At 40.0% G+C, this 13,730-nt stretch overlaps 2 protein-coding genes across 2 annotated transcripts; both read left to right on the top strand.

Annotated features, from left to right (window-relative positions):
- Positions 1-4,515: 4,515 nt before the first annotated feature.
- b3gat3 (beta-1,3-glucuronyltransferase 3 (glucuronosyltransferase I)) lies at positions 4,516-7,949 on the top strand. Its single transcript, XM_048236718.1, has 6 exons — positions 4,516-4,717; positions 4,869-4,973; positions 5,148-5,316; positions 5,847-6,201; positions 6,755-7,045; positions 7,215-7,949. The coding sequence occupies exons 2-6, from the start codon at positions 4,886-4,888 to the stop codon at positions 7,311-7,313; spliced, it is 1,002 nt and encodes a 333-aa protein (XP_048092675.1). The 5' UTR covers positions 4,516-4,717; positions 4,869-4,885; the 3' UTR covers positions 7,314-7,949.
- Positions 7,950-9,358: 1,409 nt separating this feature from the next.
- sb:cb1058 (uncharacterized protein LOC394209 homolog) lies at positions 9,359-12,572 on the top strand. Its single transcript, XM_048236716.1, has 3 exons — positions 9,359-9,631; positions 9,875-10,509; positions 11,795-12,572. Exons 2-3 carry the CDS (start codon positions 9,889-9,891, stop codon positions 11,942-11,944), a joined length of 771 nt encoding a protein of 256 aa, XP_048092673.1. The 5' UTR covers positions 9,359-9,631; positions 9,875-9,888; the 3' UTR covers positions 11,945-12,572.
- Positions 12,573-13,730: the final 1,158 nt, after the last annotated feature.

The following is a 13,730-nucleotide window of genomic DNA, read 5'->3' as shown; positions in this document are numbered from 1 at the left end:
TGAGGTTAAGCTAGTCAGGTTTATGGTTCCGTTCCCTGATAAACTTGCCTTGTGTCTGCAATTTTGACTTTGTGTCCAGCATGTCTGCAAAATATAAACAGGTAGTAATTAGTTTATATTTGCTGAAAGTCAAATAGAAATTCAAGGATGACAAACACTTGCAAAGAAAGTTCCTTATCAGGAATTTGTGGACATGAATCAATAGGCCTGGCACAACATTCTGCCAGTAAATAAGTAGGTATAATCTTAAGGTTTAAGATCAAAATAACAATGAAGTTATATGCCTGGAATTTATAAAAAGAATAGGCCTTCAATTTCTTATAACTGATGCCTAATATGCTTTTGTTAGAGCCCTGTCATTGCAAATAATTGTATATAGTGTGACCCAGTGACATAGCCTAAAGTCATTAGTGTGGCCAACTAAAAAGGACTCCCCATGAGTTAATTATTTTAATTATTAATGGCCTTTGTAGAACATACACTGACACATTGTACCTCCCCAGAATAATCCAAATCTATGGTTTCTACACGTTGAAGGGATTTAGAGAAAACTAGAAAAGCATTTCCTGAAGGAAATACAGTGCATGAAAATGCAAAAAATATGACGTAAAATATCATACAGAGTAAAAACAAACTATATTGGTTGCTAGGTAGATGAGGTTTAATATAGTTAGAATGACTGAACAGTTAAATAGGTGGATAGTTTAAATGGTTAAATTATTTGCTAGGTAGATGAGGTTTAATATAGTTGGAATGACTGAACAGTTAAATAGGTGGATAGTTTAAATGGTTACATTATTTGCGAGGTAGATGAGGTTTACATAGTTGGAATGGAACAGTTAAAATATAGTTTAAATGGTTATTGAACAGGGGAAAATAAGTATTGAACACGTCAACATTTTTTTCAGTAAGTATACTTCCAATGAGGCTACTTGCATGAAATTTTCACCAGACACTAGTATTAACTCAGATAATCCACCCATATAAAAAAAAATCCAAACATTAAAGTCCATAGGTAGAGTTATGTGTAATAAAGTGGAATGACACAGGAAAAAAGTATTGAACACGCCTGCTGAAATGTCTTAAATACTTTGTGGAAAAGCCTTTATTCGTAATGACAGCTTCAAGGCATTTCCTGTATGACGAAACTAACCAGTTACACTATTCTGGTGTGATTTTGGCCCATTCTTTTCAACAGATAGTCCTTTAATACTGAAGATTCCAGGGGTCCCTCTTGTGAATCCTGATCTTTAGTTTACTTCCAAAACTGTTTAGAAGAAGTCAGGGCCTTGATTTCCTTTCTCTGAAACCAATTGAGAGTTTCCTTTGCTGAATGGTTTGGATCATTGTCCTGCTGGAAGGTCTAGCCATGTCTCATCCTCATCATCCTGGTGGATGGTCAAGATTCTCCTGGAAAAAAATGACTCAATTCATCATTCCTTCAACTGTATGAAGTCTGCTAGTACCATGAGATGAAAAACAACCCATACCATGATGCCACCACCTCCAAACCTCACTGTTGGTAGGGTATTTTTAGGGTGATGCACAGTGCCATTTCTCCTCCAAATATGGTGTGTAGTATGACATCCAAAAAGCCTGACCAGAATACATTCTCTCAGTATTTCATAGGATTGTCCACATGTTGTGTAGCAAACTTTCAACGAGCTTTGACATGTTTTTCTTCAGCAATAGAGTCATGCGGATGAGCTGCGTGCATAGAGGCCATGGCATAGAGGCCATGGCGGTGGAGTGCATTACCTATGATTTTCTCTGTAACAACTGCACCAAGTCTTTTTTGAGATAATGGCTCAATACTGCTTGCTGGATGCTTTCTCTGTAACCAGTTCCATTGATATGTTTTGCAACAATAAGGTTGCAAAGGTGGTCCTTTTACCCATTATGGCTCTTGGGCCCCCGCTGTAGATGAGGTTTAATATAGTTGGAATGACTGATCAGTTAAATAGGTGGATCGTTTAAATGGTTAAATTATTTGCTAGTGTGGCAGATTTTTTTTTGAAGATGTCATGTGTTGCCAGGCAGCAGCCGAGAGATATATGTAGTAAAGTTCATGAAGAGTTCATGTGCAGCCAGGTGGCCAGGCAGAAGCTGGGGCAGGATGTCATGCACGTGCGCGAACGTGACACAGGCCTAATGGGGATTATTTAATAATTTTTTGTGGCAGCTCATCCACCTATATGATTTATTGAATATACATTGATTGGATGAAAAAGGGTCTGCCAATTTTGTATGGGGCAGACACCGGGCCAGGGTTGGCCATAAGTAAAATAGGAGGTGTTTTTGACCACATACAAAAACTTTTCCCCAAGAGGAAAATCCTCAGAACGTGCACACCTTCTCCCCAAGGCCTGGGTCGTGGAGTCTCCGCTGCAGAGGACATCTATCATTCGCAACTCCTGCCTGGCGACAGTCTCTGTGCATTCAGAGCTGTACCCAGCAGGACTTGTGAATAAAAGGCCACAAGCGGCCACTTCTCATCTCAGACCGTTCTCCGCTGGTTTTTGTTCAGAGTGCTAAGTTATAATTAAAAGTTAGTGATTTTTTCCACGACACTAGGTAGATGAGGTTTAATATAGGTGGATAGTTTAAATGGTTAAATTATTTGCTAGGTAGATGAGGTTTAATATAGTCTGAATGACTGAACAGTTGAAACAGTTGAACAGGATGTGTAGTCTTAAGAGAATGAGACTGTATGCTTAAAGCCTGAGAAACTGACAGTTGATGCAGGTGGCCTGGCCACCTGGCACAAGGTTCTAATTGCTGTGATAGTAATAGTTTTTAATTAATAGTTTAATCAATCAATCAATCAGTTTAACTGGCTCTTTGATGGGGCTTAGTTGAGCAGCTGGAAGTTGATACAGGTGCAAATCAAGTTAATTAGCCCATTGTGATGTCATCAGCCCAATGTTAAGTTTTGAGTAGTTTTTAATTAATAGTTTAAAAAGTAAGTTACAAAGATGAAAAATACAAAGCCCACATGTCATAAGTGAGACCTATGTAACATAGTTTGAATGAAGTTTCTACGTTAAACGGTTGAAGCTGCATTAACTGCGTTAGAAGAAGAATAGTAAAGCTAAGAATAAGAAGCCTAGGAAGAACAGTACAGTGCATTTTCATGCACTGTAATAAGAAGACTTGGAAGAACAGTACAGTGCATTTTCATTCACTGTAATTAGCTTCTACAGAGTTTGGTGTCATGGGATCTTCGACAAATGAACTACACCAGACCCTATGATACATAGGGATTTATGTCAAGCTATAAATCCAGAGTTAAGCACTTTAGAGATTAATAATTTTCATGTTAATATATGTTGCACAGTTGGTATGAAGTGGTGGGTTCAACTGGTAGCTTTAGTAGTGTCAGATCTCTTCACCTCTACTTGCAATATGTGCAAATCGCCCTTCAATCAGGAAATTGTTCTATCTTTAAATAATGTCATGTTCTTTAAACAGCTTTAAAATTGTGTATACCAGACCTTGTTAGCCTCACTGACACCAGTTCCTTCTAGATTGAGAGTTAGCAAATCCCAAATCCCAAAAAAGGTTTGTATGGGTATTCCCAGGCCAAGGCCTTGTGGCATGAGTGGAACATGTCTATGTTGCACAGTTGGTTTGATGTCACAAGATGCTCCTGGTCAGGGAGAATAATGGATTTATATTTTGGGGGGAAATCTAGAAAAAAGAATGGCAAAAGGTAGGCTACAGTATATTTGAAAACCAAGCTTAGTGGGAAATGTGAGGCATTGGTGTCTATGTTTCACAGTTGGTTTGATGTCATGGGGAAAAATCATGTTAACAAGAAATGAACTCATTCCCACTGTACCTGGTAGACCACTTTCTGATGGAAAAATACAGATTTGAAGAGATATGAGAGATGAAATTGCCCATTGCTTACATAAAGCGGAGAAGTCGGTGCCATAAAAGGGCACCAAGCCAAACAACCTGTTTTATTTTGTTTGTCTATGCCCCCATATGACAAAAATGTGTGATGGACTTTCCAGACTCACAACTGAAGATTTCTACAGCCTCTTAAGTAGGCTACATTTCCCATTGAAATGAATGGGATTTTATGGATTTAGGTGAGAAAGTGTACAAAATACATTTTGGTCTGTACCGTGAAGGAAAAAACTGATTTAACTATATAAACCATATATCTTTTGAAAGCTTATACCCTCAGGATGTGATCTAACATCATATGAGACATGTCCCACCCTCCTCATTAGTATGCTGCCCATGCTTAACACATTGGGTATAGTTAATTGGGTGTATGATAATACCTTTTGGGCTGTGGCATTTAGGGAAAACTGACTCAACCACCTAAACCAGATATTTTCTGAAAGTTTATTCCCTCAAGATGTGAACTTAAATGGGTTTTGACATCTCCAACCCTGCTCATGACTTTGCTGCCCATGCATAATGCATTCGGTATGCATGTGGACCCCGTTAACCCATAACGGCAGACCCCTCACAGCGGAACCAATGTAGGTAGCCAAAATGATAAGACGGGATACTACGTTGGTGCACCACAATAGCGGAAGTTGTTGGTAGACAAAATGTTTGTAACTTTACGTAATATAAATGAATGACTTTTGGCTATCTTATTTGCAATTAGTAAAATATTCCTGTGGTGTGAGCGATCTTATCGAATAAATGGAAAATATGATTTACTGACGCAGTTTCATCTGACTTTATCACACAGGTAAGCTGAGATTGACAAAATGTCTTGACGGTCTATGATCACTGTTGGCTATCTGCAATTAGCTGGCTAATTTATTATCCTGGTTATTTAACTAGGTTCTTGACCTGGGGGCTAACACGCAATTGCTTTTTTGTTCCGAATGTTCTCGTAGGTTAGACGGCTTTGAAGATGAGGCTGAAGCTGAAGCTGAAGACCGTGTTTGTGCTTTACTTCATGGTCTCTTTGCTGGGGCTTGTCTATGCCTTGATGCAACTAGGTAAAGCAGGACAGTCCTAAATCAACATGCTTTAATTCATTGTGATAACTTACAACTGACAGTACTTTGTAATTGTATTATCTATTATTTTAAAATGCAAATCATTGTCATCTGTCAGGATTCGTCGATCGTGTAGTATTAATGTGAGTGCTGTGCTGCCCAAATCTATTTCAGGCCAACGCTGCGACTGCACAGAACATGACATTATTAAAGATAGAACAATTTCGCGATTGCGGGGCGATTTGCAAAAATTGCAAGAAGAGGTGAAGAGATCTGACACTACTAAAGCTCCCAAGAAGACCCATCTTCCCACCATTTATGTCATAACGCCCACTTATGCCAGGTAACGTTTTTTAAATGGTATTTGTTGAATCACTTCACTGTTAACATTTTGCATTTGTATTTGACTTTTGCCGTTATGGTCAACTCAACTAAGCGGGTAAGAGGGCAAAATATTCCCACTGCTGTTGAAACAGTTCCTATTAGATTACAAAAGACGTTCAGACAGTAGTAACACACAGTTGGAACCACAGGAAACCATCAGTTTCAACTGATGTTTCCAGCTCCCCCAGCTGGGTATTCGAAGTACTTGGTTTAGTGATAACCTGGGTAACTAAGGCCCAACTCCGAGTACGTGGTGAACCTCTTATCCCTATGGTTTTGTTCTGCTAGAAGAATGAAGCTGTAGGACCCCTCTATTGGGAGGTTTATCACTTATTCTGAAACATCTCACCCAGGTCTGCCACTTAAACCATGTATTGGGAATACCCCCCTGATGTGTGCAGTTGTAATTTGTAAGTTTACGGATTCGGAAGCTATCAGTTTTACGTGTCACCAAATGCTCTGCCTCTTTTGTCCCTGTCAACCTGTCAGGTTGGTGCAGAAGGCGGAGCTGATGCGCCTCTCACAGACATTCCTGCACGTGCCTCAGCTCCACTGGGTCGTGGTGGAGGACGCGGACCAGCCCACGGCGCTGGTGCGCAACCTGCTCGCCGAGTCTGGCCTGACCTACACACAGCTCCACATCCTCACCCCCAAGGACAGGAAGCTTCAGGAGGGTGACCCCAGCTGGCTGAAGCCACGTGGTGCAGAGCAGAGGAACGAGGGCCTGCGCTGGCTCAGGGAGATGGGCTCGGCCAGCAGGGGGCAGCACGGAGCTGCTGTGGAGAACGCAGTGGTGTACTTTGCGGACGATGACAACACATACAGTCTGAAGTTGTTTGAAGAGGTGAACCTTGATTTTACTTGATGCCAGATGTGTAAGCCAGTAGTGTGTTTGTTGTCATTGCTTTGAGGGGACCAGGTGCCAAAGATGTGACAGTGGTGAGAAGGCTGACTTTGATATGAAATCTACGGGTAGAATACACAGATTTCATTACCAGAATGTTACAGCACAGTAAGGCATGTAAACATGTGAAAATTCTCCTGTACTGTAAACCATAGCTGCCCTCAAATGAATTACTGCCAAATAGGAACAAAGGACAAATAAGGCCACTGGAATGGCTTCTTCTGCTACTCTCCTGCAAAGCATACAGTTATAATGCATAAGTACTTTTACCACCACATAACCTTAAATGTAGGCCTATTGTTATTTGAAAGTAAGAAATTGAAATATAATTACTTGCATGTACATTATTTGGATGTTTGTCAATCATTTTAAGTTTATGTTTAAAATATTATTTAAAAAAAAACTAACTGTACAAACACTCTTTCCCTCATTGTCTGTCTGTCTGTCTGTCTGTCTGTGTGTGTGTGTGTGTCTATTTTGCTTTGCTCTTCAGATGCGGTACACTCAAGGTGTGTCCGTCTGGCCCGTCGGCTTAGTGGGCGGAATGCGCTTCGAGAGTCCGGTAGTGGATGGTGGAAAGGTCATCCGCTTTCACACCGGCTGGCGCCCCAATCGTCCATTCCCAATTGACATGGCTGGCTTTGCTGTGTCTTTGCACCTTGTTCTGACCAATCCTGATGCCGTGTTTGATGGGGATGCTCAGATGGGCTTCCTGGAGAGTAGCTTCCTGCAGGGAATAATTACGATGGAGGAGCTCGAGCCAAAAGCAGATATGTGCACTAAGGTGAATCTCATTGGCCTCTTTGCTGCTGTGGAGCGTTAAATTGTGGAGTGACATGATTTTGATGTTTGACACTACTAACAATCTTGGTGTTAAGATTTGATGTGTTTCTAAAACAATCTTCTGATATCCTCAGTATGGTCACGACACTAAATAAATATTTTGTGTTTAGATTCTGGTGTGGCATACTCGCACCGAAAAGCCAAAGATGAAGAGGGAAGATGCATTGCAGAAGCAGGGTTTGGGCTCTGATCCTAATGTGGAAGTGTAAAATGCTCCTGTAGCTCTTCATGTGCCATCACATTCCTGCCCTCTCTCATCCAGCCACTACTGCAGATGGCCACGTGGTGGAACACTTAAGGCGTACTCACACTACGCTATCCGTACTGTGCCCGAGTACGTTTGACCGCCAAAGTTTGGTTCGTTTGACCACTGTGATCGCTCCGTACCGTACCTGGTACGGTTGGACTTGTGACTGGACGCGCCTATGCAAAGATTCTAGAGCACAGCAGCTTGACCGTGCCTGGGTACAGTTTGATAGTATGCAGTGTGAGTGCGGACTAAGAACGGGAGAGAACCGTACTCCGTCACGGTACAAGTGAACCGTGCCCAGTGTGAGCCCTAAGGAGGAGGAATGATCATGAATGCATGCTGGGGAACAAGAACAAGAACAAGAACTCGCATGTTATTATGCCAAACAGGTTATAGTGTTTTTATCAAGTCCTGTAGTTGCAGATGCATATAAGAAAATGTCACTAATACAGAGGCATTCCCCTCAAAATCATAGTTAAAGGTTGTATCAGCGAAAGCGGGGATACGTCACTTCTGTTGATGTTCAAATAAAATAGAGAGCTAGCTCGCTACTTCCTCCCCCTCCCTCCTGTGCAATTAATACTCTCCTAAACGCGCATCTCGTCGGTTATTGGATGAAACACTTTATTTTGCCTTTGAGCGGGTTGCCAACCCTTTTTGGAAGCAATTGTTTTTGTGTACAGATCTCGGAGCCTAGGCTGCCTACAGAGATGCATTTTTTTTTGACGGCCTGCTTATGGGGCAGACAGCTAGCGGATCGATTAGATGAATGTGATCATTTATGTTTGGGCCTTTTTCGGGGCCTGAAATCGCTGATACAACCTTTAAGTCCTGTTCCTGGAAATTGGAATCCAATTGGATCCAAAACTATAATTTAAGCATTGTCTATATAACTTTGGTTTCTGTCTTGGAAATCAACCCTGCTCCATTCTGTGTCAATACTGTAAAATGCAAGACTAATGGTTCATGGGACATTATTTATTATGGAAAACTATAGACATATATATTTAAGTCTGAATGTTTTGCTTGTGAATGTATATGTTTGTAGCGTGTTGCTATTGTGTAAGCCATAAAAAAAAGTCTAGGTATTTTGTAGGTATGTGGAAAGTAAACTGGAAGTACTTGTACAGTGTTAATCAGCACATGTTGTTTTACTGTGCTGTTTGTATAGTAAGCAATTCCAAACTCCTGTTACATTGATGTCTAGATATACCCCATTGGGGGTAATCTGGATTCGGGGTATTTTGAATGAGCCTTGATCTTCTTTTTTTTCTATTTTCATGTTATTGATATGGGTCATTACACGGTTACCGTCTATACTTCTAAACTAGCTGATTGGCCAGCCAGGAAGCTGGAGCTTGACATCTTTATTGAGTTGCATGACTGTAACTCCGCTGAAGCCAGAGCTAAGATGCAGTCTGGCAGCACTAGGCTGTGGATTCTACCGATTCTGCACCATTTCATCGTCATGTTTGTCATTTTTGCCTTCCTTTGCCTTAAAGTAGAACATAATGTATAAGAATAATGTAATGTGTACAGTATAATGTCTTTATTTTGTAAAATACATGGGCATAACTCTAAATACATTTTTGTTTGAACAAAGTGTATCAGGGTCCTATGTTTTTTTATTATCTTTTTTTAACTTTACACAGCCACCATATTATATGTGTTTTCTAACAACAGGAGGACCTTCTCGCAGTGTTCTTGATTGCTATCAAAACTAGTTTGGGGCACTCTCAAAAAAAAAAAAAATGTACTAATATGACACCCCTTGGCCTTTGTACCTGACTGTTCTTTAGTTTGTAGTAAATAATTATTCTGATTCTGAAAAACCCTCGTCACTCTGGGTCACCCTAGCTTTTAGTGCTCTGCATTTTATTACATTTAAACAGAATTTTAACTGCATTTGTGGTTTGAGTGAGGTAGAACTGTGTGAATGAAACTTAGTGACACTCAGGAAAAATTTCAAAAAGTATCGTTCAAACATGGGAACAGACATGGCTCATCACTTCTGTGTATATATGTATATGTATATATTTTGTTTGGGCAAAAGAAATCACAGATAAATGCTTCTCTGAATTGAAAGATAAGGAAAATTCTTGTGGTCATGATAACAACACAGAGGCTTTGGCTTATCGGAGAGGGGAGACACGACACGTTCAGACACACACTTTTATGGCAGGGTGTATGCGCGTGTGCGTGCACACAAGAGTTAAGGTGACAGCACAGACTCAGGAAAGACCACAGTCACACCAGGACCAGAGGACGACACATCAGGTAAATGATGTCTTCATAAATGTTCTTCATTCTTTTAATAATTCACGGTCATACTTATCTTTAGCTAAAACACGTTTGAAAGGTATAATGTACAGTATGTTTAATAGTACATCTGATTGAGTACTTACTAAAGCTGTGAGTTTAATGTGTTTAAGTCATTAATTAATGATGACAATATATGTTGCAAACATTCTGCTCAAAGGAACTTATCATGTTTTTATATTTTTCTTTAATGTATCTAAGACAAAGAAGACACCATGACTGGCAACAAATCAAAGAAGACCAACATTTCTTCATCCCCCTCATTTCTTGACAAGGCAAGTGGATTCTACGGACGCCTAGAGGAGACAGAGGTTGAACAGTGTGATGGGGCCACACCAGAGACAACACAACAACAAGGAATGACCACAGGAGTTGGGATGCTTGAGAAGTCATGTGAACAGAATCGAATGAAAAAGGAGCCTGGTGTTTTCGACTTCAACCAAGGCATGATGGAAGATGATGGGACAACCACTCTCCTGCGAAGAAAACCGAGTCGATGGAGCAGACGAAGCTCCAGGAAAGCCAAAGCAGACAAAAGCTCCTCAGAGAAGAAGAACCAGAAGAACAACCAGAGCCTTGGCACAGACTCCAATACAACCCCCGAGTGCGACCCATCATCTGAAACCCAGACAGAGGGACTTCCAGCAGTCCAGGAGCCTGAGCCCGTCATAGTTCACTTCCATATCAGGGAGGAGGCCGATGACCATGCCCTCCTACGGGGACAGAACTGTGAGACTGGAGTAAAAGGGAAGATGAAGGCAAAGGAGAACCAGAGAGAAAATAATGGCGAGCAGATAAAGGTCGCTAAAAGAAGCACACTGAAGCTCTACCGTAAGGTAAGGTTTACAATAAAACGGACTAAGTACATTTCACTGATAACAAAATGACAGAGAGATCTAATCCCATATAATTTATTGTAGTTCAATTGTTTTCCTCCAAGCTAACATTTAATTTTGCGTTTTAATTTTCAAATCGAGCTTCACATTTTTAATTTTGGAAAATGGTAAATACTGAGAATACAATTGGTCTACACTGTGTTTTCAGTTAAAACAGAATAATCTAAGCATGATACTTTGATATTCATTCAACCTTGAATTCTTTTTTGTTTGCCTTAGATTGTGCATTACATGCAGTCTTATCCAGGATAGCACATAGCAGTTACAGATTAACAGCAGCACAGGGTTACGTAATCGATTTATGACGAGGAATTTGTGGGGAGGATAAAGTCCTGATGAGTTGTTGAGTTCTAGTTGGCAGGACATTGTCATGGTTCCCTAATATCAGATAGGTCTGCATCATTGGGACACATCATTAGTGCGTTCAGAGCTATGGTTCAGAGGGCACATCGGACTTGTATGGTTGCCCTCTGACGACTTTTCTTGATCTATAGCCATGACAATGTAGAGATATGAAAAGGTTTGTATGAACAGGGCATCTATATCCAGTTATAATCCAGAATACCTGCCTCTATGCAGTAGGGCCTGCCAAGTGACTAACCCACAAATATGCATTAAGGTTGTTGAACAGTTTTGGAAATATATTATGAAGGTTGAAAAACTCCATAGTGTTGCTTTAAGAATCGTCTCAATATTGCAAAAGATTCCTCAGTTTCCTCTAGTTTTTTTTCTCACACCACAAATTCCATTCATCCCACTTTCCTCGCCCTTGTTTCTGAGGGTGTGATAAGACTGTTTACTGTGTATACACATGGATAGACAGGTAGCACAGGGCAGGGTGGGGTTGAGGAAAAGTGAGGTGGGGGATAAGAGTGTCATTAATTCCACACAACTCCTGTTAGTTGACCTTGAGTCAAGAGTGTTTTGAAAAGGGGTGTTGGCCAGCTGAAGCCTATGAGACAATGAGGCAATCTTTTTTGAGTTGCATTTTCTATGTGCTGTAATAATCTAAAGACTCTGACCTGTGTTGTCCAGGCTCATGATGATCTAACACTCACCCAACTGAATTACACAGTTTTGCTTTAGTCTGATTTACATGTTACCAAGGGAAATGTAAACAGGACCAAAACAGCGGTAGCATACAGATTTACATGTAGGACTGTTGATGATGATGTTCATTTTACAAACAATCTGATTAACACTGATAATCATTTGTCCTTTGCAGGCAGTCGATAGGGCTTTTCGCCGAGGATGGGAGACCTTCGTCACCAGTCTGTACAGTGTGTCTTTGATCCCTGTAACGTCTACACCAGCATCTCCATCATCTGGAAAAGCTGAAAAACGCCATGGATCCGTACTAATCGACTACAGATAGGTCAGCTAATGGAAAGAGCATTTGGATATTCAGAACACACTGTTCTGTTATGCGGGTCAAGGTTCAACGTGTTAAGACAGCCTACTGTGTTCTGATGTTTGCATGTAACTATACTTAGCATTTTATTACACTGTATAAACTGATATTGACCTTATTTTAGGTAGGTTATCTGTTCAGTAACCAGAGACTGTTGTCAAATTAATGACTTTTAAGGGGACATAGCCATTATGAAGCAATATTTCTTGTGCTGATGTGAGCCTATTCCTCTCAAATTGGGTTGTTATATCATAATTAGCTAACTGAGATTGTCCTTAAACCATATTTAGTTTACATGTGCCTCACTTTAAGGTATTTATTATTAATTTATTTAAGAAATGTCTACAATTTTATGCTCAGACTCTCACTTTTAGCCATGACATCTAGGAAAAGGCACTACCAAGAAGAGCTGAAGGGACAGAGATTCACCATTCACATGAGAGCAACATGTTATTTTGAGGAAAGTGTACTGACATTATGTTCTAAAACATTTTTGTGTTGTGGCATTTTTAGTCTTGAGTCACAGCAATGTTGTTTATATTGCTTATATCGCTCAAGTTGTAATTTTCAATAAAACTGACAGGATATACCAGACTATTTGTTTCATTTGCAATACCATTTAAAGCCAATATGATGTCTAGGTATTCTGAGTAATTCTAAATGTAAGAAGTTGACATTCTTAGAAATTCATGGTTATGAACTTTAAATGGTTATGAACGTTAAATGCTAACAAAACAATTATTAGTTGTGAGACTAGCCAAATATAGACAATTGTCTATCAATTTTGTGTGTCAATAATGATGGATGTGTCACTGAAATTCCAACTTTCAAAAATATTTGTCCTTTTTGACTCTCATCTAACATTTCAGTCTCACATCAAGGCTATCACCAGTACAGCATTTTGTCATAAGCAAAATTAGATTCATAATGCTAAAACATTAGTTTAAGCATTTGTATCTTCAAGACAGTGGGGAGTTGTGGCCTACTGGTTAGGGCTTTGAGCTTGTAACCGGAGGGTTGCCGGTTCGATCCCCGACCAGTTGGAACGACTGTAGTGCCCTTGAGCAAGGTACCTAACCCCTCACTGCTCCCTGAGTGCCACTGTAGCAAGGCAGCTCACTGCTCCGGGTTAGTGTGTGCTTCACCTCACTGTGTTTACTGTGTGCTCTGTGTGTTCACTAATTTATGGATGGGATACATGCAGAGACCAAATTCTTTGTATATGCAAGTATACTTGGCCTAGAAATCTGATTTACATTAAGACTTTATTATTGCAATACCCTATTTTATGGGTCTTCCTGATTGCGCAACTCAAAGTCTTCAATATGTTCAGAATTCCTTAAATGGCCTTGCACTGCATTATTTATCTTAGCTTCATTAGCCCATACACACCAACACACTTTGTTCTCTTAGTCGTTCCATCTGGCAAGAAAAATCAGAGTGTTTGCTTTCAGTGGCACCCTATCTTTGGAATGCCCTTCCATTACATGTAAGGCACTGTTGAGGATTTTATTTTTATTTGATTTAAAAAAAAAAATTTACCCCCAAAATATGACCTGAAATTAAAATCCATCACCTTTATAGTATCCGTTTAGATACTTTTAGTCAAATCAACTTAATTTATATAGATAAAGTTGACTTGACTAAAAGTATCTAAACGGATACTATAAAGGTGATGGATTTTAATTTCAGGTCATATTTTGGGGTTACTTTTTTTTTTCCGATACCACTAGGTTCACCCCTTAAACAA

The sequence above is a fragment of the Alosa alosa genome, chromosome 24, assembly GCF_017589495.1.
Source record: "Alosa alosa isolate M-15738 ecotype Scorff River chromosome 24, AALO_Geno_1.1, whole genome shotgun sequence".
Classification (NCBI taxonomy): domain Eukaryota; kingdom Metazoa; phylum Chordata; class Actinopteri; order Clupeiformes; family Clupeidae; genus Alosa; species Alosa alosa.
This window is presented reverse-complemented; position numbering and strand designations above follow the sequence as displayed.